At 32.8% G+C, this 24,467-nt stretch overlaps 4 protein-coding genes and 3 non-coding genes across 12 annotated transcripts in view; 5 read left to right on the forward strand and 2 right to left on the reverse strand.

Moving 5' to 3' along the window:
* Nucleotides 1-5,223, forward strand: part of LOC105634971 (RAD3-like DNA-binding helicase protein) — a 14,613-nt gene extending 9,390 nt beyond the window's left edge. For 3 of the 6 annotated variants that reach the window (XM_020679650.3, XM_012217945.4, XM_089725060.1), the window contains 5 exons: nt 704-771; nt 866-1,492; nt 2,238-2,383; nt 3,554-3,636; nt 3,738-4,035. In XM_020679650.3, the coding sequence (XP_020535309.1) occupies nt 704-771; nt 866-1,492; nt 2,238-2,383; nt 3,554-3,636; nt 3,738-3,775 (962 nt within the window). In that variant the 3' untranslated portion in view covers nt 3,776-4,035. Of the gene's footprint in view, nt 1-703; nt 772-865; nt 1,493-2,237; nt 2,384-3,553; nt 3,637-3,737; nt 4,036-4,536; nt 4,623-4,721 lie in introns of those variants that run through there. The other 3 variants (XR_002284445.3, XR_002284444.3, XR_002284446.3) reach the window with 3 other exon arrangements.
* Nucleotides 5,224-6,059: 836 nt separating this feature from the next.
* Nucleotides 6,060-7,458, reverse strand: OFP14 (ovate family protein 14). Its single transcript, XM_012217946.4, has one exon. The coding sequence runs from the start codon at nt 7,268-7,270 to the stop codon at nt 6,302-6,304; it is 969 nt and encodes a 322-aa protein (XP_012073336.2). The 5' UTR covers nt 7,271-7,458; the 3' UTR covers nt 6,060-6,301.
* A 4,801-nt stretch (nt 7,459-12,259) lies between these two features.
* On the forward strand, nt 12,260-12,454 carry LOC119371440 (U2 spliceosomal RNA). The gene has a single exon (XR_005179059.1). It is a non-coding gene; the product is annotated as a U2 spliceosomal RNA (small nuclear RNA).
* A 686-nt stretch (nt 12,455-13,140) lies between these two features.
* LOC119371442 (U5 spliceosomal RNA) lies at nt 13,141-13,257 on the forward strand. The gene has a single exon (XR_005179061.1). It is a non-coding gene; the product is annotated as a U5 spliceosomal RNA (small nuclear RNA).
* Nucleotides 13,258-13,997: 740 nt separating this feature from the next.
* Nucleotides 13,998-14,192, forward strand: LOC119371441 (U2 spliceosomal RNA). The gene has a single exon (XR_005179060.1). It is a non-coding gene; the product is annotated as a U2 spliceosomal RNA (small nuclear RNA).
* Nucleotides 14,193-14,758: 566 nt separating this feature from the next.
* Nucleotides 14,759-16,253, forward strand: LOC105634973 (uncharacterized). Its single transcript, XM_012217947.3, has 2 exons — nt 14,759-15,200; nt 15,401-16,253. Exons 1-2 carry the CDS (start codon nt 14,984-14,986, stop codon nt 16,087-16,089), a joined length of 906 nt encoding a protein of 301 aa, XP_012073337.1. The 5' UTR covers nt 14,759-14,983; the 3' UTR covers nt 16,090-16,253.
* A 3,065-nt stretch (nt 16,254-19,318) lies between these two features.
* On the reverse strand, nt 19,319-19,669 carry LOC149499390 (uncharacterized). Its single transcript, XM_089722668.1, has one exon. The coding sequence runs from the start codon at nt 19,667-19,669 to the stop codon at nt 19,319-19,321; it is 351 nt and encodes a 116-aa protein (XP_089578794.1).
* Nucleotides 19,670-24,467: the final 4,798 nt, after the last annotated feature.

Genomic DNA, 24,467 nt, shown 5'->3' on the forward strand with positions numbered 1-24,467 from the left:
CTTACGACAGCTACTTTGATTGATGAATTCGGTGTAACGATTGCTGATGTGAAAGCGGAAGCATACTTGATGTATCAAGCGCTACGCACCTCTTTTTTCTGGATAAAATAGGCGATTATTAGAACCCCCGAAACTCTGGTTTTCCTGCCTACAGATCTGCCGAGCCAGTGTATTCGGGAACCTCTGGGGAAAGAAAGATATAGAAGTGCCGATAGGTTCCGATAGGAAGTCCACAGTTGGCTACTGGCGGCCAAAGCTTCTTAGTACTTCGCCAGAAGAGCTAACCGTTCAAGTCCTACCATTCTTGACTCCTATCCTTTCGAGATGCTTTGAATAGAACTAGTCCTTCTGATACCATCCTGTCCCCGCCTAATTATCTTATCGAGAAAAAGAAAAAGTCCCATCTGGACTAGCAGGATAGGTTCTTGTAAGAAGACTGACTGTCCGGAAAACTTTTTCATAATATTTAGCTGCTTCTGGTTGGTTCTATGATTGCTCTAGCCCCTTGTTCCTCAATCACAGTTGGCGTCTTAGGGAGCGGGGTTGGTGTGTTGATGACACTGTTCCAAAAGAAAAAGATAAATAAAGATTCCTAAATAGTGGAAAGATATAACTTCTCATTTTCTGGTTTAATTGAGTCCTCTTTCTTTTCTTTTAAAAAAGACCAATTTATGCTGTAACTTTTGGCAATGTCCTTGCGCAGAAAATGTCAAAGAGGTGAAAACTTCACAGCCTGTAGACAAATTTTACCTGGGCGATTTTCTGAATTCGGTAAATCTTTTTTTCCGAGCATTTGCTCATGCTTTTGTTTGTAGCATGCAGTGTTTTCTGTTAATGAAATTTTGCTTGATCATTATATCTGCAGAGCACACCAATAGATCAGAATGGTGCGTCAAAATCATTATCTTCTTTACTTGAAGTCAGAAGAGGCAAGGAGTCAGGGCAATTGAAGGAGGTTCTTCCTGCCAATCGCTCATCTCTCACTACTTTCAAGGAAAATCAGGATTTCAATTTAAAGTATTCAAGTGGTCTTCTCTATAAAGACAAGAAATTACTAGTTCATGGGAGTAAAAATACACAACATGAAAATCATGAGAGAATGGATTTGAGTGACAAATCTTTACCGGATGAAATTCCAAGCAGACCGAAATTTCTTGTACCATGTCTTGAAAAGAAGCGTAAAGCATTTAAGTCAGAGAATGGTCTAACGGGACAGATTGATAACACTCAAGATTATACACCTAACACCAAAAGATCACATTCAAATAGCCCCTGTACCCCTTCTAGTTTGGTGACAAAACTAGAGAACCCACACCACTCTGATGATGGAAGCAAGCAAAATGCTGAAATTGTTTCAGTATGCCCCTGCGATGATCATGATATTGCACGAAATGGGGATGCTGGGTTCCTCACTCAGAAAAATAAAGGTGTTCAGAACACTTTGGCACCTTGTAGTGATGAGGAAAAAAGAGGATCTGCATTTCTGATTCAGGTGAAATATTATCCGCATAGAAACATTTATGATTATGCTGTTATTTGCTTTAAAATTGTAAAAAGAAACTGTCTGAAGAAAACTGTCACTGGCCAGTTTCTGTTTTCTAACAGAAATGCAGGCTGTTGAACCTGTGGACCAGAGCTACCATAGATTATGGTTCTTGGGACTGTTTGTGATGCTATATATTGGTGCTCGGGTGTGTTTGTTAGATAGATATCAGTTCCAATCAATTTTTTCCATATATTTTATGATTAGTGATTTTCTTTCAATTTCAAATATGTTACTGCACTTTCTTTTTTCCAGATAATTGTTTTTTCTTCTTTTTTTCTAGTTATTTTTCTCTTTTGTTGATTAAAGCCTAAAGAAGTGGAGAGCACATAGTGAACTTGTACCTAAGTTAAGCTTTTTTTATTCTTTTGATTGGAAGGGAATCAAGCCTCAATTGCACATTTATTTTCACCTCATAGTGTGGGAGGAGGAGATGGAAAAGAAAGGGAATGGCTGGTAGTAGTTAAATGCCATGTCAAAAACCTCTGAAATATTTTTGAAACATACAAACTTTTTTTCAAAACATGCAAGAGGAGGGTGTATGATAAGTTTACCTACATTCTCTGGGAATGCATTTACCCCTGTAACCTGTCTTTCAGTTGTCCGAACTTTTGCTTTTTGTTGTTTTCTATCTTAAAGATCTAGAGAAAATTTTACTATCATGTCAATAATTTCTCAACTTTATGCCTCACAGGTCAAAGAGAAACTTTCAGCAGCAGAATACAAAGAATTTGTGGGGTTTATGAAGGCACTAAAGTCTAAAGCCATGAAGATAGGGAATGTTTTAGAATCCATAGTGAGATTATTTTCTGGACCAGAAAGGAATCCTCTTCTTAAAAGGTATGTAACTGCTACCTTTGCCTTGTATAGGAATTGCTAACTTGCCTTTGATCTGAACTTTTGACTTGGCAGTCTTGTTCTGGTTTTAGTTGTTGAGCTGTTTTTATGTTTCATGCATGCTGATCTTGTGATTCTGAGCCCAGTAATTGACTGCATGGATATTGTACTTCAGAAAGTAATTGCAGGAAAAGCTTTTGCAACTGTGTAGCCTAGGCTGTACTTCCAATCACTGTTTCCCAGTCTTGCTTATTATTTTTCCTTTGGAATTCCAGAATGGCTATGTACTGGTTGGATATTGACCACAAAGTTTTTAGATATTTATTGCTTACAAGCTAGATACTTATGCTGGAAGATGTGATTGAAATTGAAGCTATTTAATGTTTTATTATATATTTATTGGACATGAATTCCGACCAACTTCTATATGTGTGGAAAGATGCTGATGAATGATATAATGTTGGCTTCTAGCAGAATCTCAGCCTTGTACTCCTGCGACTTTATCATACTTCATTTTCTTCCTCCTCTCCTCTGAACATTTGCAAAACCTGGTCCTAGTTTATGAATCTATCTATGCTCTCAACTTTGCATTTCTTGCCTTGCTTCCGTATTTTCTCTCCTCAAGACTTTCTGCTTTGTTGGCATAATTCATTTCCTTCTTTCTTCTGAAGCAAAGTTGTAAAATTTATGGGTTTCGTTAGCTTGAAAAGAAACAAATTGTGCAATGGAATATTAACTGTAGATGCAGGAAAGATATGTTTGGCTGTCCATATTTTAAAAGGTTGGCATTAAATGGTCATGCCTCTGATGTGCTAAAATCTAGTATAGTCCCTGTTTTCAGTTATCTTGGGTTTTTTCAGCGGAATAAGCATTTATTTCATGTTCTTCGGTATCAGACCCCAGCCTATTTTAAATATGAGATTCTAAAAGCAAGTATATTATCATTGTCATTAATATTATTTGGATTTTTCACATCTGTCGTCTGTTACATATACTCCTTCATCAACTGGAAATATTCTTTAATTTGAGGAGAGCTTTTGCTTTTTCTCCTTCCGTCTTTCTCTCTGCGTGCGTTAACTATTCACTAATATTGGAAATAAAAAACAAATTTATTGCTATAAGCTCTTTCATCCTGATATCTGGATCTGACTTTCCTATTGACATTTTTAACAGATTCAAGGATTATATTCCTACAAAATATCATTCTTTATATGAGCATTATCTTGAAGCCAATGATGAAACACTCTTTAAACGAAGTAAGTAACTCTATTTCTGTAGCATACAATTCAAAGTCAGGGGCTCGGTGTTATATTTGATTTGCTACGGTTTAGTTTCTCAGATGAAATTTCATATGCAGATATGTACTTTGCAAGGTCTAGAGATGATGAGCAATGACTACTATGGGAAGAATTAAAATGATTACTATACGCGAATTGTTCTTATTTCGTATGGTGATTATAGATGTGCTATTTTTTCTTGGAAATTTTTTTCTGGGTGTTTATAGATATTTGTTAGAAACATGAATAGTCCCCCACATGCGGGTGCAGTCACATACATGAATTACTGTGCAACCTCTTGATCAAAACTAAAGTAATGACTACCTTGTAAATATTGTGTGGCTAGATTATGGAAAATCGCATTACATTTAGTCCTAACTTCAATTCTTATTGAGCAAATTAAAAACATATAAATGGATCTACGGGAATCCCATGCATGATTGTTTATGGAACGGATATCATGTAAATATTCCCCCTGCTGCATTCCTGTCGGGACCTGAAACTAAATGTATTTTTGCATATGTCAATTATGTTTATTTTGCACACACATGGACATACGGACACAAATTTATGTAACTAATTTATATTTTAATGTGCAATATATTAATGGAACTTGTATTCATAACTGTGAACTCTTCTTGTTAATGGCCCCCCATCCCATCTGTTCGTATATAAGTGCCCCAAAAGGAATAGAAGGTCTTTTGCCTTTTTTCCTTTGGGGTGTGCGTTGGGGGGTGGTGGGGGTGGGGGAAGGATGGTTCGTTTTCTATTATGTGTAGTGTGACCAAAGATTTTTTGTCCGAAAACCTTCTTCACTCTTTGATTCTTGACCTCTGATATCTGCTCAAGAAGAGTCCAAATTTAATTTCAATTATACAGTGCAGCATAAGTGATTAGAGGAACTGTACAACTTCATCATAGCAACTGCTGCACTAAGTCAATGCTGATTGATGCCACAGAATTCTGTAAGTAATTTTTGTTACTAAAACCAATATTCCTCATGTGATTGCTATGCAAATATTAAGTAATTGTTCTTTGATTCATTGGGATGTTTGACTCTTTAGGACCGGGAATTTATTGCCTGTGATTTGGTGTAAAGGGTACAAAACTGATATAGAGATTCTTCTGGACAATCCTTTTTTGCTTCAAAGTAATCGAAGGCTATTCTGACCGATATGGTCAAAGTGATAGCATTTGTAATTGTGACGGGGAAGATTCAATGTGAAGGTAGCGTTAACCATTGCTTGGTTTTTGAGTCACCTAAAAATTTATCGTCGAAAGAGTAGATTTGTTATTTGTATATAATTTTCAGGAACCTTCAGGGAATGAAGCTGCAATTGCATAAAATATTATTCCTCATTCCTGACCAGAATAATGTATGATTTTAAGCTCTCTGATATCGTGAATGGAGTTCTAGAAAGTTAAAGCAGGACATATCTTGTGTAGTATCTTCAGTCTGCAGTTTCTGTATATACTGTGAAAAGGAATTTTTGTTTACAAGTTTGACTGACAAGGATACTCCGTTCTAATTCCGTTTATTGCTAATTGGTGATATCTTGCAGCCTACTTTCTATCCATATATTTTTTTAGGTAACCGAAAAATAATTTCCATAAAAATTATTATTTATTATTTGAGATTGGGTAAGCTTTGAATGCCCATATCCACTTTTAAATTCAGCTAGTTGAAAAATCTCAGTGAAGGATTGGATTAATTTAATGTTGTTAACTTTTTTGTGAAAACTGAAAAGTGAAAGATTTCTTTAACAATAAGAAATCGTCAGTCAATCTCTTGAGAAAGAAATAGGTGTCTTTTCTTGACAAAGTTTTGCAATATGTCACTATAATTATGCTCCTTACGCTTCTGCCCTGCTCAGATCTCGTAATTAGTGAGGGAAAATCTACATGAATCCGGACTTTTTAGGAACCTGTTGAAAGAGAATTTAATTTTGATTACAGAATATCTGATTTTTTTTTTCTCCGTTTAAGGATTTAAGAGTTTTAATTGGCAATTTATTATTTTGGAGGCAATACCAATCTTCATTTATTTGGATTAATTTTAAATGTTGAATCTGAATTACACCTTGAGAGTTAAATGATTAAGAAGTGGTATGCGTGTCATTTTATAAATCCCGGAGGGTAATTTTATTTTTCATACAATAACTTATTTTACATTGTCTGAATGAGTAAGAGAAGGTTCAATTAGCTGCTTAAATTTTGAGTAATCACCATAAATTTGAATAAGTTTTTCTGAAACCTGATTGATGAACTCTCCTTTTTACCCATTGTAATTAAAATAATTCCATTGGTGTTATTAATATTAAAAATTAAAAATTAAAAAAAAATTCCCAATATGCCTATGCATAAAAAAAAAAATATCGCCGGGGAACAAACAACAGACAAGATGAGACCAACCACCCGCAATCTCTGAGCAACAGAATAACCAAAACATTACAAAACAAAAATCATAAACAAACTAGTTTTGGTCTCGAAAATTACTCATCCACATATAAATATTGCTTTTTGCATGTGACGCCTACGGCAATTAAGACCAAATACCAGTTTAATATATTTTTTTCTTTCTTGTATACTAATAAATATATTCTTTAAAGAAAATTAAATTAAACCCATATCCATAGCCAAAACCTTACGTAACATTCCTCAATCTCCTTCTCCTCTCTCTTGCACTTCGAGAACTCCTCCGTGACTTCGCCGGAGCTTCATCCGAACGTTGTCGCAAACTGACAACAAGATCCACAAAAGCGTTTAATATAAACTTATGAGACTTCTGCTCATTTAAATCCAAATAACAATACAAAAGTTCTTGCATGAAATCCCAATCCATTTTTCCTTCTCGTTCAATTCTTGATTCTGCCATTTCTTGCATCGACCGCCGGAAATCATCAGCAGGACTTGCAGAATACTGTATAACGGCGATACAGTCGTCAGGGAGCTCTACGCCGTTCTCGTTTCCTTTAGAATTTCTAGCAGAATCATTAAGATTTAGTGTATTATTACTTGCTATAGAATTAGAAGAACTTGGTCGCTCTTCTTCCGAAGAGGTGGTGGTGGTGGTGGTGGCAGTGGCAGTGGTGGTAAGACTTGACCGTGCTTCCTCGATAAGCGAGCTGGATGATCCAGCCGTTACAAAAAATCGGTGGGACCCAACGAGGTCAGGTGGTAACTCAAAGTTTGTTTTGGGAGAGTCATATATAACCTTAGGGCTTTGATCGTAATAACACTGATCATACTCTCCGTCTTCATCAACTTTACGACGAGAACCAAATTCATCGTCGTTTTTCACATAAAGAGACTTAAAATTCTCTATAAGAAAGCGATCAACATCGGAGAGCGTAGCAGCGCCATCTCTGCTACTGCTGTTTTGTTGATTTTCTTGACTATGGTAACGACTAGAAGGGGTTTTAGGGTATTTGCAGCCTGATAACACCCAGCTTTTAGAAGGGTTAGGATTTTTTATTTTAGAAAGGTATAGTTGAAGGGCTTTTTGGAGTTTCTTTGGCATTTTGTTGATGGGTTCTTGGTTTTCCGGCTGAGACAAAGAATGGTATATATTGTTGGTGGTAGGGGTTTCTGACTCTGAGCTATTTGTATGCATAAAAGATATGGAGGTTTGAAAAGAAATATGCGTTTCTTTAATGCATTAAGTAGAAAGTTAGTAAAAAATAACAGAAGGGACGACTTGTAGTAATTGCTGTTTTTTTCAAATTTGACTCTTTTATGGAAAATTATATTTTGGGGTTGTTGAAGCAAAATTAAATTAAGAGGAGGGAGAGATTTATGGACTTAAATTAATTATTGTTCTAAATATGGTAATAAATCTGGCTTTAGTGAGCACTTTGTTTTCGTGTTTCGTTGCGTATGGTGTTAATATTATGTTATAGATAGCAGATTTTTGCTTGCCAATTAATCATTTTTCAATTAAGGGATTTTCACTAATACATGCCTAATTAGGTTTTTTGGTTTTTGGTAATTAGTTTTTTTTTTTATATATAATATATCAGCCAAATTAATTTATTTCCATTCTTGTTTTTTCTTTCCCTTTAGCAGTCCGAATCTGATTCTTAAATATCTTTCTTTTCCCGTTATATTTCTCCAAAAATCTATTTACAGGTTATTTGATTTAATTGTTTATAACAGCTGATAACTTAGTGGTTAATAACTACTAACTGATATATTTTATTGTTTGGTAAAATTTTTAGAAATAATTGCTATTGAAATGTAATAATGTCAGGGATAATAATTATGATTATATTAATTTAAGTTGAATTTATTATTTATTATTTTAATATTTTATATAAAACATAAATTAAACATTAAAATTTTTTTAACAATATTTAACATTTATTTATTACTTTATAAACACGGCTGATACGAATATCGATTATATATTCGAAAATTCCAGTGAGCTATTAAATATCGATCATATATTTAACAGGATACTGATGACCCCGTTTCTATTAATTTGATGAATGAGGTTAAACGGAACCTGAATCAGGCTTTGGAAGCAACGTGTAAAGAGTCTTTAGTTGTTCTATGATGATTTTAACTCACATTTTTTTCCATGTTAGAACCTCTTCTCGAACTCGTCGGAATCAATTGCACCGGTTACGAGCTGACGATGGTACATAGGTCGATACACATGATCAAATGGGCTCTTTGGTTCATTAGTATTTTCAGCAGCTTTTCGTGAGTTCCCCAACATCTATGGATTCGGTTATTTCTCATATATCTGAATCAATTATCTCAAATCATAATGATGCCTTGCTAGCTCCTTTCTTTGCTAATGAGCTCAAGACGACCTTATTTCAGATGCACTAGGATAAGGCCTGGGCCGGATGGTCTCAATCCATGCTTCTTTCAGAAGTTTTGGTAACTCAATGGTAAAGATGTTGTGGATCAACAACAACCAATGGTTGGAATCTGGCCTTTTTCTTAGTCTGTTATTGCTACCATTATTGTACGGTTAAAGACTTGCGACATGTTTCATTTTGCAAGGTCTTATACAAAGATTATTGTCAAGGTTTTGCGAATCGGCTAAAGGGATTATTGCACAAGATTGTTTCTTCTCGCAATTTGCCTTTGTACCAGGGAGACACATAATTGATAATGTTATAGTGGCATTCGAGCTTATTGATTACATGAAGAGGAAAATCTCAGAAAAACAAAAAGGTGGCAGGGGTAAAGTACACATTAACAAGGCTATGACCGAGTTGATTGAGCTTTCTTATTTGACTAATATTTCTAATTTTGTCAAGTAATATTCTACAATTAGTTTTTATTGTCGATTCTAGCTTCCATCTAGAATCTCATTGGGTATAGTCAAATGACGCAGCTCTTGCAGCAAAGAGATATACTTAACTGATTTTGGATTGCTGACGATGCGAGTTGCTCATCGAGAGTCCACAGAAAGTCTATTAATTATAAAATTTTACTAGACCCATTCAAGTTTGTGGTGAGATAAAAAGAAAATTTTCTCAGCAACACAATATTCTAATTTAGATTCTAAAAGCAAGGATGAACCAAAAATAGACACGTGGATATGAGCTAGCTAACGGTCAAATAAGCAACAAACTAAAAGACAATGAACGAAGCTTATAATTGACAAAAAAAAAAAAGTCTGATCTAATACTTGATAAAATTAAAAGTATTGGCTAGAAATTTAAAATTAAAAGTATTGGCTAGAAATTTATAAAGACATTGAAGTTTAGATTTTTTTTTTTAGTTTCTTATTTAAATTAAAAAAAATTTATTTTAGCAAATAAAATATTATATTATTCTAATAAGTTTTGAAAAATCAACATCACCCTATCCTTATTTTTATTAGCAAACTCTCGACCTTCCTTTTTAATTGATACACCAGTTTAGACAATTTTAATAAATTAAATTATTTTTAATTATATATTAACCTTGCACTCAAACTATTTAAAAGTAACTTATAAGTAACTTTACAAAACAGGATAATTTAAATTGACTTATAATTAAAAAAAAAAAATTTCAAATAGAAAATTAAGAAGCCTCTCCTAATAAGCTAGAATACAAAAGATTGAGTAAGCATAGAAAAGAATAGTTGGGGCTTAATCTGGCTTGATCACCCATATAAAAAAATTCCTTTTCCTGTATTAAAGATCAATATACCAAAAATACTACTTATTCATATCAAATTTCAGTGTCTTTTCCGTTTTCATAATGCAAGAGTTGCTTTTGGCAAATTACTTGAGGAAATAGGTAATTCATTTATTTTATTTATTCAGAGACCTAATCTGTCGAAATAACACTCCGAGTTACACAATCGGGATTAATCTTCTCTTAACTTACCAAATTGGTGAAAATTTTTATAATAAAGAGGATTTGAACGCGAGATTTTCTCACTCCTCACATGAGTGATAAGATCAACGAGACCATACTTGATTGATAATTCATTTATTCTTTTTAGTACTGTAATTATGTAATATTATATATAAGGAAACCTACTCCATTGTGGAATTTATGAAGCAAAAATAAAAGTTATACTTATAATTTAATCTTGGAAGCAGAACTTTGGTTAAAAAAAATTTTGATTTATCATAATCCAAATTAATTACTTGCTTCTACGTACTCCATGCCAAGCTCACTAAAACATAATTTAGTGAGCTTGTTAGGTGCAATGTAGCAATTAGAGGCATCCATCAATTTTCAAATATAGTGAAAGGCAAGAATTCTCATCTTTATAAAAACAAGAAGAAGAAGAAGAAGAAGAAGAAGCATGAATTGCATTTTGAGATGATGGCCAATGTCATGCCTCTGACGTGATATGATGTGTCTGTAGAATTCAGTTGTGTTTATTGCAATCTAAAAAACAATTGTTAGCTTTTGGTTGGCTTCAACAGTTCATCTCCCAAGTCACTAATCAGTACTAACAACTTCTCCTTGTTCTGAAATGGTTTTTACCTTTTGGCGAAAACAATATGTTTAGGATATTAATTAATTACATTTATTTATGTGTTTTGACTTTGGATATATAATTAATTTAGAAAAATGAAATTATTATTTCTTTTAATTTTTTTTTTATTGTCTATTGGAAAGTTCAAAACACTGTATTTAAGATGTATTATTAATTCCAGAGTAGTACGGGTAGATATGGAAAACTGATAACTGAATTCAATCAAATTGATTTTATTTTTAAGCCATTTCAAGAGAAAATGAAAATAAATTTATTCCATTATAGTTCAACCAGTTGACATGAATCCCAGTTGACATGAATCGATTATTATTTTATAAATAAGGAGCGCAAAACTCTAAAATTACAAAAAAAAAGTTAATGAAAGCGAATTTACTTTTTCTGAGCTTAACGACGCCGTTTGTATCATCCAGGTGAACTTTGCATATTGCAATGCTAGCGTCAGCTTTAGGTTGCCTTGAAGATAATGGTGACCGACACACTGACTGTAGTCTCTATCAGAGTGTCCCATATGAAACTTCTCGTTCACCAACTTGCCATCTCCAAAAGCTTTATTTTTATATTTTAATTATTTTTTGAGTGCTTGTATACAAATTTATAGACACGATGAGCTGGAAGTAAAAGATTTAATTTTTCCTGAATCATAATTCATGTATAAAATAATTTTATTTATCAGTAAATGTTCCCAAAATATTAGGTATAATTATATTCTTGCAAAAAAAAAAAAAGCCTCTTTTTTTGTCATTAGCTAAAAAAAAGAAAAAAAAAAATCCATTTTGCTTGTGGGAAAAAGAAACCTTTAATTGGGTAATGGCCTTCTGAGTCATGGTCTCATAGTTAGTTGATTTAGTTCATTTTGAGTGGTTGATTGTCATTTATTTATTTATTTATTATTACTTTATATATGAATCATCATACAAGAATTAATTCTTAAAAGGGAAAAAAAAAAACTTAAAGAGAAGAAGATAGCGATCCAAAAGAAATTAAAATATGTTTATGGTTCATGTTTCATGTCAATTTAGGATGCAACTTATACACAAGTCAACTAACATGCGCCATTATTTTTATTTTCTTTGAATCAACTAATGATGTAATGGTGTTAAAATATACGTATAATAAACTATATGATTATGTTTAAATATACTAAAGATATGTGTAATATGTAACATGTTCAAATTAAAAAGTATTTATTAAATTAAATATATATGTTGATTTATAAATTCTAAATCCCTCGATACTTATAGATTGGAGTGAACAAATAGTTGATTGATTTAAAATTGGCCAGAACTAAAATTAAAAACCGCAAAAAAATTGTATAGATTAAAACCGAATCGAACCGACTCTACTCAATTGATATTTTAGTTTTTTTTTATAAAGTCGGCTCAATTTTAATTCTGAATAGATTTTATTAAAAATTTGTTGTTAATCAATGTAAATTGAGAACCGAACTTGTTGCTAGTAGATATACTCGTCGCGGGCTTTACTCTATTTCTTTGCAAAAACCATAAGCCAAAGCCCATCATTATACTCCACACATTATTAGAATTAAATGAACTGCTATGCTATGCTATATCCCACATCGGGAAGAAACTAAACTGGCTAAGCTGACGAGAATAATAAAAGGGAAAACGAGCCGTAGGATTAGTCATACCTTTCTCGGCCTTTTGGCTAAGATCAAGTGTAGTATCTGTTCTTATCAGTTTAATATCTGATACGTGGACCATTGGTCCACATGATATTAAATTAATTTTTTTAGGGGAGGGCCCATTCCAGTAGCTTGCTACTGGGGTCCTCGAGCGTCGCCCATGCGTTGCACTACTGCAAGGGCCTGGCGCGCCCCACCAAAGCTAGTAAAAAGACTTTTTCCTATGAGCCTGAATTACGTTGAGCTAGGGCCTGGGGTGGATCAACTGAGGCCTTTGAGAATTTCTGGAAGGGCTCCCGTTGTGGTAGAAGCCCTGCAATGATGAGTTTTAAACATTTAATAATTAATAAAAAAAATAGCAACAGTAAGTTAATAGTAATAAATGATTCTTATGTTAGCAAATGTTTTGGATGTTTAGTTCATTTTATAGTTTACCCAGAGTATTTATATTTATTGTTTGTGGATTTCTTTTCTAAAGAAAGTTCATTGGAGTAATTAGGCTTTAATTTAATTAGAAAATATTAGCCTGCATAGACTTTTAGATATTCATTTACTGAGATTGATATACTTAAATTTAAAATCTGTTGAGAAACAATGTCATCCAAATGAAATTATTAACTTTCATATAATTTTTTAACAACCAATCTAAGTGATGTTTTCTTTTACGAGAATAGTTAATAGCCACGATCGTGAGCCAAAAAGCATCCTATAGTAGCATATAGATAATGTATGCAGGCATCATATCCTTGGCATTTTAATTAGAATGTGGTACAATCTTATTCTTTTCATAGAAATAATTCAATCCCACATTGGTTAGAACTTAACACCCTTGACTGAAACCTGCCTATATAGTTGAAAGCAATTCCGTCTTCAATACCAACGGAGCCATGTGGTAAGCACAAAGCGAACTATTCTTTCGCCTTTTACTAAAGAATACCGTGTGCTTGCCTCTAAATAGTGGCATACGATAATTTTTGAAGGTTAGCTCTTTATAGAGCCAACCAACAAGCTGAGTTAAATGCTTTGATGAATTTCCTATAGGGGTATTTTCACCGATACAGTTTTGATCGAACCCTGTACTGATATGCTATTTTATTTGTGTACTAGTAAATATGTGTGACGCGAATGTACATATATAATACCCATTTGAAATAACACATTAAACTGATATAGTTGTAATAAGAAAGGCCTTGACATAAACTTTATTATACTTCTACATAGAACTATTGAAAACTAAAGGAGTTGGCTTCTCCATGTGTTTCTATATAAAACAACTCTTTCAAATTAAATCAGTTTCTTTTTAACTTCCTATTACTTTCCTATGCCTCTTCTTTCTCGTAATTCATCTAGTTCTTAATGGTGTTGCACTAGCACCTTGTTGGGTTTTCATAATTAGCTAAAAAGATATCTTCACATTGGTTAACAGATAGCTCTGTTTCATTAAATAAATTAGGAAAGCAATAAAAACTAAATCAATATGGCTGTCCATTTCATTTATAGATCTCTAATTCAGGTGAAATTTTCGGTAGATATATGAAATTAACTTATTACATACTTCTTGTCGCCGCCGTTATTATTCTATTTCTCAGCAAACCATAAGCCAAAGCCTGGCATTATCGTATATCTCATGCACTAATAGATTTTGATGTGAAATGTTATGCTAAAACCCACATCGAATATAAGCTGAAATGGCCAAGCTGAGGAGGGTAACAAAATGGAAGACGGGAGACAGAATCAAGCATACCTTTCTCGGCCTTTTGGCTAAGATCAAGTGTAGTATCTGTTCTTATCAGTTTAATATCTGATACGTGGGCCATTGGCCCACATGATATTAAATTAATTTTTTTAGGGGAGGGCCCAATCCAGTGGCTTGCTACTGGGGTCTTCGAGCGTCGCCCATGCGTTGCACTGCTGCAAGGGCCTGGCGCGCCCCACCAATATTAGTATTAAAATTTTGCGATTGGGCTGAAAGTTAAAGTTGAAAGTTCATTGGAGTAAATGCCAATATAAAAGAGGCTAGTGTGTGGGTGATGATTTGGTTGGGATTTAACTTAATTAATTAATTTACATGGTCTTTGCGATGAGCTTTAAAAACCTATATAAATAGGGTGAATATGTAGGGTACTATCAATTCTTATTTGGGACACCATCAATCTAAAAGAAGAGTTGCTTGTAAAAATTAGGAAGAAGGGAGAAATTGGATAAATTTGCTGACATTGATACATCAAAACAAGGAATATTAAGCTTAAATTTTATTGATTTGATTCACAATCATCAATTATACAATATTTAATTTTTTGAAGGGCAGTTCTTTGTAGAATCAGCCCTCCGTCAAAGCAAGTTAAAAGCCTTAATGCAGGTTTCTTTAATGGAACGCTACGCTGGACTGCACTGTGACTGTTCTGTCGGAAGTTATTTATCATAGAACATTAATATTCCTTCAAACAATAATATTAAAGCGAACTAGTCTTTCGCTTCTTTCAAGGACTGGAGTTCCAAAATAGCTCAGCCTCCTACAATTTCTAAGTACCAAGTTTTTTTTAAAATGCATAAATAAATAAACTATTTTTGTCTAATTTGACAAGTATATAGATAGATCTTTAAAAAAGGAAAATTGAGGCTTTCGAGCATTTTATTGATTCCACGGTAATCCCAACAGAAATAATTAACTGAATTAACATTTTTTAGAGGCACAAGGAGCTTTGTGTGTGAGAGAAAGAGAAATCATGGCGAGCAATGTGAAACAACAAGAACGAAGAAGAAGAATTGTGGAGAGAGGGAGTGATCGGATGGCTCTGATCACCGGCCAAGTGCGAACGCTAAATGATTCGTCATCGCTATCATCACCTACCGAAACATCGACACAGCGTCCACATCACCATGCGCACACAGAATCCTCTCCATCAATTTTGTTCTCTCCTGATGATCAGTCTCAAATCAACCGTACCCATTTTCTTCAATCTCTTAAAACTTTTCCAATAATATTTTCGTTTAATTTAATGATAGTGCACTATCTTAATCTACGATTTTCTTTTAAAATCATCGTATTTGTTTGAAGGTTGTCAACTTTGTTATGGGTTTATAGCTATTAGCAATTTTCATGGTAAAAGGTCTTTATTTATTTTATTTATTTGTGTTTGCAGCTGCTCCCGAAGTAGCAAATGAGGCATCATTTTCAAAGTTGGTGAAACTGAGGACAATGAATGAGTGTTCATCAGGAAACAGAGCATTTGACATCTCATCAGGAACCAGAGCATTTGACATGTCATCAAGAACCAGAGCATTTGACATAGGAAAACAAATAGAACCTCAACTTAATAAAGTTGAAACAGTTCCTGAAATTATAAAAACTCCTGTTATTGACACTATAACCAGAACAAGCACACAGCCACCTAAAGCCACACCGTCAATTCCAAAGCCACAAACTCAGTCCTGTTTCTTCTCTTCCAAAAGGGTAAATTCCTGCATTATGGCATCTGAGAATATGCGTGCGATCAGCTCTCTCATTATAGCAATTTTAGTGGTTATGTCTAATATTGGGTATCCAATTTTTGGATTTGATTTCTTGAGTTGGGTCCACTTTATCGTCTCTAGACCTTTTTTTTTAATTCTGTTAACTGATGTAACAATTGTGCTTTGTCGAATGGTTTGCGAGCCTGCAAATTTCGTTGTTGAGGAGACTGAAGAAGAAAGAAAAGATGAAGGAGATAATTGGGATGGAGCAGTTAAATTTTTGGAGAGAGGTTTGGTTTTATACCATGCTTCTCATGGCCTTTTTATTGATTGTAGTATTTATTTGATTATGGTCATTTCTGGCCTCTCTTTAGTCTAGTTTTTTCTGCAATTCCAAGATTAATAATTATAATTAATATTTAAGCATTAGGCAGTTTAGTGCTTGAGGATTTCTTTTAGTTGAAATCTCTATTGTCATTCATTTATATTATTTCTGTATAAACTTCTTGAGAATAAGACTTAAACCCACCTATTTCCATTTGACTTCAACTCTTTTTTGCTAATTTTGGTGCATTTTCTTTTAATATTTTCTTGTTTAGGTTCAATTATTAGAGCCTATATGACTTTTTCATTTATGAATATGCAAGAATGCATAAAGTGATTTTGTGTTTTGCTGTTTATAGCTCATTAATTGGAACCTAACATGGTGGTGCTTAATTTGTGGATAAGAGATTTGTTGGGTTGCTGGTAGGTAATGGATATATTGGGACCTGGTAGGTCTTCTTCATGTTCATGGCCAGAACAAGTACTTTAGATGAACAGCAAGGCTTGCTTTATAATTTCATTAAATTTGGTTTATTGTCATTTCCTACTAATTTGGGAAAAGTTTGAAAGAATCATACAGAAAAATGAGTAGTTGGGATTTGATGAATGGCTTGGATGATTTGGTTAGATGCTTTCCCATATTATTAAAGCTCCTCCAGCCGGTGAAGTTCATCTTGTTGGTAATTGGTGATTGGTGAGGTTACTTCAAATTCATTCAATGCATATTGGAGGGACCATTTTACACATAAAATTTTTGACCATTTATATGTATAAATGGTCATCTATCTTTCATACACTAACCAGTTGCAGTGGAGCCACAAACGATTACACAGATACGTAAGCCATATTCGGTAATAACCTTTTAAATAGCATTTAAAGTTTACACTAAACATTATTTTATATAGTATTGGGTAACATAACGTTTAAATTATCCTTTAGAGGTTAAGAAACCATTTTATAAAAAATTAACCCATATATACAATATTTAACTTTTAGCCTTTTATGAAAAGTTATTCGAATATCTCACGGTTAAAATGCTAACAAAATAACTAAAAGCTATCAAAACAGTTAATTTTACCGAATAGACTTGTAATGTTCATTCTGTTTACTTTATCAGCCTTATGTGTGCATTTCCCTGCCTCTTATTGCCTTGGTTCAATATTTTGCTTGAAAATTTAATGTTGATTTTTTGTTCCAGTTGGTTAAACAAAGTGAAAAACATAATTAAACTAGTAATGTGAACAGAAATTATAAATATAAATTAAAATTTGAACCCAATATGGATAAAATCGAAATAGAAATTTTGAGTTTCAGGGTCTCAGCGTTAGCCAGTTGTAGTAAGTTTCGTTGGCGGGCATATGAGTTTGTTGGCAACCATAGTAGGTGAAATTGGCATCGGAAGCTAAAATGCAATAAACCTAGCAGTTGAAGTCCATCAGAAACTTTGGTTTTTCAATACACAATAATGTAACTTACAGAAGCAATGTCTTTTGTGTTCGGCATATTTAAGTATCCAAGAATATATATTCTCTGCTTTCGGTCTTTTCGGGGCCCTCATGAAGTATTTCACATGTAAGAGGGACTCTTTCTGACCCCACGAAAAGGAACTACTTTGGGACATGCTTAAAATTAAATTTGAATCAGCTAAATTGGATAAAGTTTTATAGGCTTCTCTTTATAATCTTTTGGGATCATATTGGCTTGGGAAAGTGCTAAAGGATATTCAATTATCCTTTGTATCTCAGAACTCAGATTCTCTACTTTAGCACTCGGGATTATAGTTTGGTTGTTACCCACTTTTTCTTTTTGGAAATAGTTTCTTTTTAATGATTTATTTTCAATTAAGATTTAAATTTTCTATCTCTATAAATTTACTAGTTTGAACTGAAATCAGCACACAGTTCTAATCAGACAGCTGGGTCCTTGTCTGAGGCAGGAATATGCACATCCACTTAGTGACTTGCCCATGCTGGATCAACTCACTCTCCACATTCCACAACAATCCCATAATTTTTTGCTTCACTTCCATTGAATTGGCTCAAAAACATAACAAACAAAGATTTAAAAATGTCTCTCATGCTTTTACTTTATCTTTCTTTTCTTTTAATCATACAAAATTGTTTGGCACGGTTTTTTACAAAGACGACCATAAAATTTAAAGTTGAAAACTTTTAATTCTATTTAATTTTAAGTTATAGTTTGATGACTCATTAGGCAAAGCAGTCGAGATATTTCGAACCGGAGAGATCTCACTATCTATCTAATTGACATATTTCTTCATTTATCTGATTCATTTATTGAGCCTACAAAAAAAACGTCTACCATTATATGTTGGTTGAGTAAGATCCTATTACGAATGGAGCACATGCATTTGCATGTGTACATTGCAGCTGGTATAGTGCCCCAATCATAATGTAAAGTCTGGACCACTAAATCAACAAGTTTCTATTATTTATTCTATTAATTAATTACTATAAAGAAAGCTGCAACCGTCCATTATTATTATTATTATTATTATTATTATTATTATATATTTGGCTAATACTATATAATTAATTAAATTACTGCATCTAAGGATAGATGATGAGAGAAAATCTACCACTTTCAACGGTCTACACTTATTTAATACTTAAAGCGTTTCTTGAAGTTACAAAAAGATGTTAATTAATCATACATAATGGTCCACTTGCAGATTAAGTATTGTTTTATCACTATTTAATTATATCATCATCATGCTTTTAAGATTTTATTATCTAATCTGAATCTAAACAATGTGATTCAGAGCCTTTTGCCTACAATAGATTGCTTCAGATTTGCTAAACCTAAGAAAAGAAAAGAAAAGAAAAGCAAGAGTAGATGAGGGAGATGACAATCTTTAGTTACTTTTCGTTTTGATGATTTAAGCATCAATCCAATCATAATAATGATTAGATAAGTATAATAGAGATGATTAGAAGGTCATTACAAATTCTAATCATGATAAGATTAACATACGGATCCCTCTATCTAAATACTCAAAAAAAAAAAAAACCCTGATTAATTATAAAAAAATGGCAAAAATATGTACATTCGTTACCAAACTATAGAAACCAAATTCTGAAAATATACCAAAAAAAGACTTAAAATTGCAAATTCAAAAACTATCAACTGATTAGAATCTTATATCTCAAAAAAAAAAAAAAAAAAAAAAAAAAACTAATTAGAATCATATGAACTACTCATTAAAGATTAAGGAAAGATCAAGAATATTGAAGAGACCTCAAAGCTCCAACATTTCTTATTTCCTATACCAACTCAGTCTTTTCAAAGATTCTGGAAGGAACAGCAAACCTAGCTGAGAATGATCGAGACATATTATCAGGATCACACCACATTGACCCTTGATCAAAATTCTGTGCATATCCACAAGGATCATAAGAAAAATGCATCCGACTTATCGTTGATGTTGATGACAACGATGAACAATCCAAGAACTTCTTCTTTTCCTTCATTATTTTCCTCCATAGCAATCTCCATCTCGGCCTCTTCAAACATCCATTACTTCTACTGCTACTCTCCAACATATTAAACGACGCCGTCGAAACAATCCGATCATATCGACCTCCGCCGGAGTTACACCAGGTGCCCAGTTCCATGGTTTTTGTAGATCTTGAAAGAAAATTTCAATTCTTGGGTTTTATGTGTAACGGAAACAGCTATGGGTTTTATATATGGAGAGCATTGAGTTGAGACATGGTCACATGCCATAATTAAAAGGGTAAAGTTGTCATTTTATAAAAGGATTTAATCCTGAAATTATGTAATATGCTATTATATTTATGGGTTTTTAATGGTCCATATTTTCTTTATATGGTATTTTAGTTATACTTTTTTAAAAATAATTCTTTTTCAACTTTTCAAGAGGAACCATAGACTAGCAATTGATATGAGGTTCATGTGTTTAGATATATATAAATAGTGGCAATTTGAACGGCTGATATTAATTGATCATGATGAACCGACGTACCTAATTTCTGCCATTTCCTTTTCAAATGCTTAGGTGATTTATTTAAGGACATTTATATAATTTTTTTACTATAAAAAATTGCATACTATTAGTGGAACAAAAGGTAAATTTATATTACTGCTTCAAATATGGCATATTAATGTTTAATCTTTGACTGTAAAAGATAGGTAGAGATTGGATTAATGAATAAAAACAAAAAGATTTGCAAATCTATGTAATTTAAAGTGAGATTTGAGTCATAATCAATAATTAATGTAGGAAATAATAAAATCTCAATTGTATATGAGATGCTTTCAAATGATTTGATAATATTTATTTGATGAGATCTACTCATATAAAAGGTGTCCACATACAATGAAATTGGTAAATTCACCAAATAATAATTCTTGAAATGAAAAAAACTTATACTTTCTAATCAGAAAACAAATGGTAATTGATTAATTAATCAATATTCTCATAATAAAAATAATAAAAAATTGAAATGAAATAGTAATACTCTTTTCTCCTTTATAATATTAGATATAAATTTTTTTTAAAAAAAAAATCAAAATTTAATGAAACTGAGAGGAGATTTTTCAGGCATAGAAAATGTCCAAAAAGTCCAAAAATTGAAGAATTATAATATTTAGCAGGCTGTGCATCTGACTTTTGTGTGTATATCAGAAATTATGAATCACCTAACCGAATGCACACAAATAATTGATTCTTTCTCCTTGAAGCAAGCCAAAATATGCTATCTCATTTGTTTGTTTCTAACTACTTACTAAGAGGTCTCATAGGACTTATCGTGATTTAGCATGAGTTAATTATCATTACATTATGTAAATTACAATCAAAATGTTATAAGCAAGCATAAATCTTTTTTTTTTTTTTTTTGAATGTTTAATATTAATTAATAAATTAAAATTATACTAATTATAATTAATGGCTTGAGATTACACATATTGGTTTACAATCCATTTAATAGATTGTAAGTTACTATATTATACACCTCATACAATAGTTATCACATTATTAATATTATTTTCATCTCATAAAAATCGAAGTATTTTGATTTTCGCAGAAATTAAGAAACTGCAGTCAATGATTAGTCGTTTATTAAAAAATATGGCTAAAGCATAATCAAAGGTTTATGTTTTAATTAGTTGTTTATTACTATATCAATATGTTTTTAATTATTTTAAAATTCATTTGATTAATATATAGTATCTATTGAAAAATATGCACCTTAAATAAGAGTATAAACTACCTACGGGTTGTGGCTTAATTGACAACACAGACTGATCATGTGACAAGAGTTCTTAAGTTCGATCCCCACTGAACACACTTGTAGGGAGAGGCAAAGAGTGAAAAACCTAGTTTGTGACTAAGCGAAGAGTGAAGAACCTAGTTTGTATAAACTCTAAGCCGGATTAGGTAACACAAGCTTCATCAAACTCTAAATACTCTTATAAATATTACTTTATCGAATATTATAAATAATAAAAATAGTGTTTTAATCTGAGTCAAAATGCTAAATGTTACCTCAAAAGTTATTACCGAATAGAGCCTTCATGCAGTGGGCTAATCATAATCATATATACTTCATGTTTATTACCAAACAAAACTAATTGATTAGATGATGGAGAGTTTGGATTTGCAACATATCCAATTTACCTATGATTGTTTCTTCAGGAAAATACAAAAATCCTCTTTTGTTTTATGATTATATATATATATGGAATTCAATTTCCAAAATTTAGTGTGGAGAAAAAAAAAATTGGAAATTCAAATTGTTGGTAACTGAAATTCATTTATAATCCACAGATATATGAATTAGTAATGACAATATAAGTGTTGCGGAATTTAGCGTGGTAATGGATAAATATTTAGTTTTGATAATTGATGATAAAATGAGAAGTAAAATAATAAATGGAAGAGACACAAGATTTACGTGGAAACCCTCCAATGTAGAGGGAAAAAAACCACGGGGCGAGAGAGGAGTAAATGCACTATGAAAAATATGGAGATACAAGTGATTTTACACCCACACAAAAATACACTCAAGATAACACCTCACTACACTCAATGAATATGGTAAGAGTGTGTATAAATGAAAAAGGTGGTATATGAAGTGTAACACCCTCCGCCCAGTCCCGAGAGACCCGACGGCGGATGCCACATTCGGTGCCGGAGACACCGTCTTAACTTAACATATAAATCATAAAACTAAAATTATGAATTAGAAGTAATTGAGTATTCACAAGTTTCGCGAGTAATTTTTTTCTTTGTAATAGAAATTTCATTTTATTTTCCTTGCATTTTTTTTTTTTACCACATTGGGAAAGATCCTACATAAATACTGTAAGAATATCCCTTTAAAAACTGAGCCCGCCAAACATGTGAATACAAAATACTTCCAATTAAACTCTAAACTTTCAACATCTCCAAATAATCATTATAACATAACAACACTTTTATATTTTCATAACTGAATAATCCTCAATAGTATTTTAGATCCATCAATTAATTGCATTCATTATATCTATCAAGTCGTAATGAACTAATCATATCGACTGACTTAAAATAATAAATCTTATTCTTATCTCCAAATAGATACACCAAAATAATTTATAATTACATACTTCAATTATATTTCAAATAACATAATATCTGAAAATGTAATAATTATACATGCCATAATTCTTAATTTTGGAGCATGGTGTTGTGGTAAATGGAGTATGTTATTGAGGTTCTTACTGATGATTAATGGTTATATCCTTCTGGACCATTTGAATGAATTATTCTTGGAGGATTTCTCTCTTGGATGAATTTCACTTGGTTGATCTTCTAAATGTGCTCCAAGCAAGGTTGCCTTATATAGAGGTGTATCACCATGTGAACAAATTTCAAGTCTTCCTTCCATTGTTGAAGATGTGCCATCCTAGTCCAAGTTAGCTCACCAACATTGCCAACCAACATTGAATTTTCTTAGCCACCAAAAGACTAGTAGTGTGAAACATTGAAGCCACCAAAAAACTAGTAATGTGAACCAACATTGAAGCCACCAAAAGACTAGTATAAGTCATGAGAAACATGTTTCCTAGCCACCAAAGGACTAGTAGTGTGAATCTTAGAATTATAAGGCAATTTTAACAATCTCCACCTTGACTTAAATTCTAAATGATGTGCATATTCCTTTCTCGCCATGCCCCAAAGAGCCTTTAGAATTGGTGAACACCGATCAAGTCCAAGCAATGCTTGAACTTGAGATTTGGAACTGGTTTCGTGAGCATATCCGCAGGATTATGAGTTGTAGCAATTTTCTTCACGATGATCTTCCCATTTGCCACAACATCCCGAATAAAATACTGCCTCACATCAATGTGCTTGGTTCTTTCATGATACATTTGATTTTTAGTTAAATGAATAGCACTTTGACTATCACAAAATACAGTAACAACATCTTGGGTTAAACCAAGATCAGTAACCAAACCTCTTAACCAGATTGCTTCTTTGAATCCTTCCGTGATTGCAATATATTCTGCCTCTGTAGTTGACAGTGCCACAATGGACTGGAGGCTAGCTTTCCAGCTAATGGCAGAATTGCATAAAGTAAATACATAACCTGACAAAGACCTTCTCTTATCAAGATCACCTGCATAATCAGAGTCAACATATCCAGCAATAATATTCGGTGTCACCTTATTCCTATCAAAAACCAATCCAGTGTCCACAGAACCTTTCAAGTAGCGAAATATCCATTTAACTGCTTGCCAATGTTTTTTACCTGGATTACTCATATACCTGCTCACAACACTAACTGCCTGTGCAAGATCAGGTCTAGTGCATACCATAGCATACATAAGACTACCAACTGCACTAGAATAGGGCACATGTGACAATTGCTCTTTCTCTTCATTAGACTGAGGGCAGAAATCAGATGATAATTTAAAATGAGCTGCAAGAGGAGTACTCACAGGTTTTGAGTTATTCATGTTGAATCTCTCAAGAACCTTCTAAATGTAATTTCTTTGAGATAAATACAATTTTCCAGCTGATCGGTCTCTATGAATCTCCATACCAAGAATTTTCTTTGCAGCACGAAGATCTTTCATCTCAAATTCACTGCTCAACTGATCTTTCAATTCTTTGATTAGTGACTTATCACGAGCAGCAATTAGCATGTCATCAACATATAACAATAAGTAGACAAAAGATCCATATGAAAACTTTTTGTGATAAACACAATTATCATACTGACTACGACAATACCCATGCTCAACCATAAAGGAATCAAACCTTTTGTACCATTGTCTTGGGGACTGTTTTAGTCCATAAAGAGACTTCTTCAAGTGACAAACATAGTCTTCTTTTCCAGGAACAACAAATCCTTCTGGTTGTTGCATATAAATCTGCTCCTCGAGCTCTCCATGTAAGAAAGCAGT

The sequence above is a fragment of the Jatropha curcas genome, chromosome 1 (genome assembly GCF_041381405.1).
Source record: "Jatropha curcas cultivar XTBG-Jc1 chromosome 1, XTBG_Jcur_1.0, whole genome shotgun sequence".
Taxonomy (NCBI): domain Eukaryota; kingdom Viridiplantae; phylum Streptophyta; class Magnoliopsida; order Malpighiales; family Euphorbiaceae; genus Jatropha; species Jatropha curcas.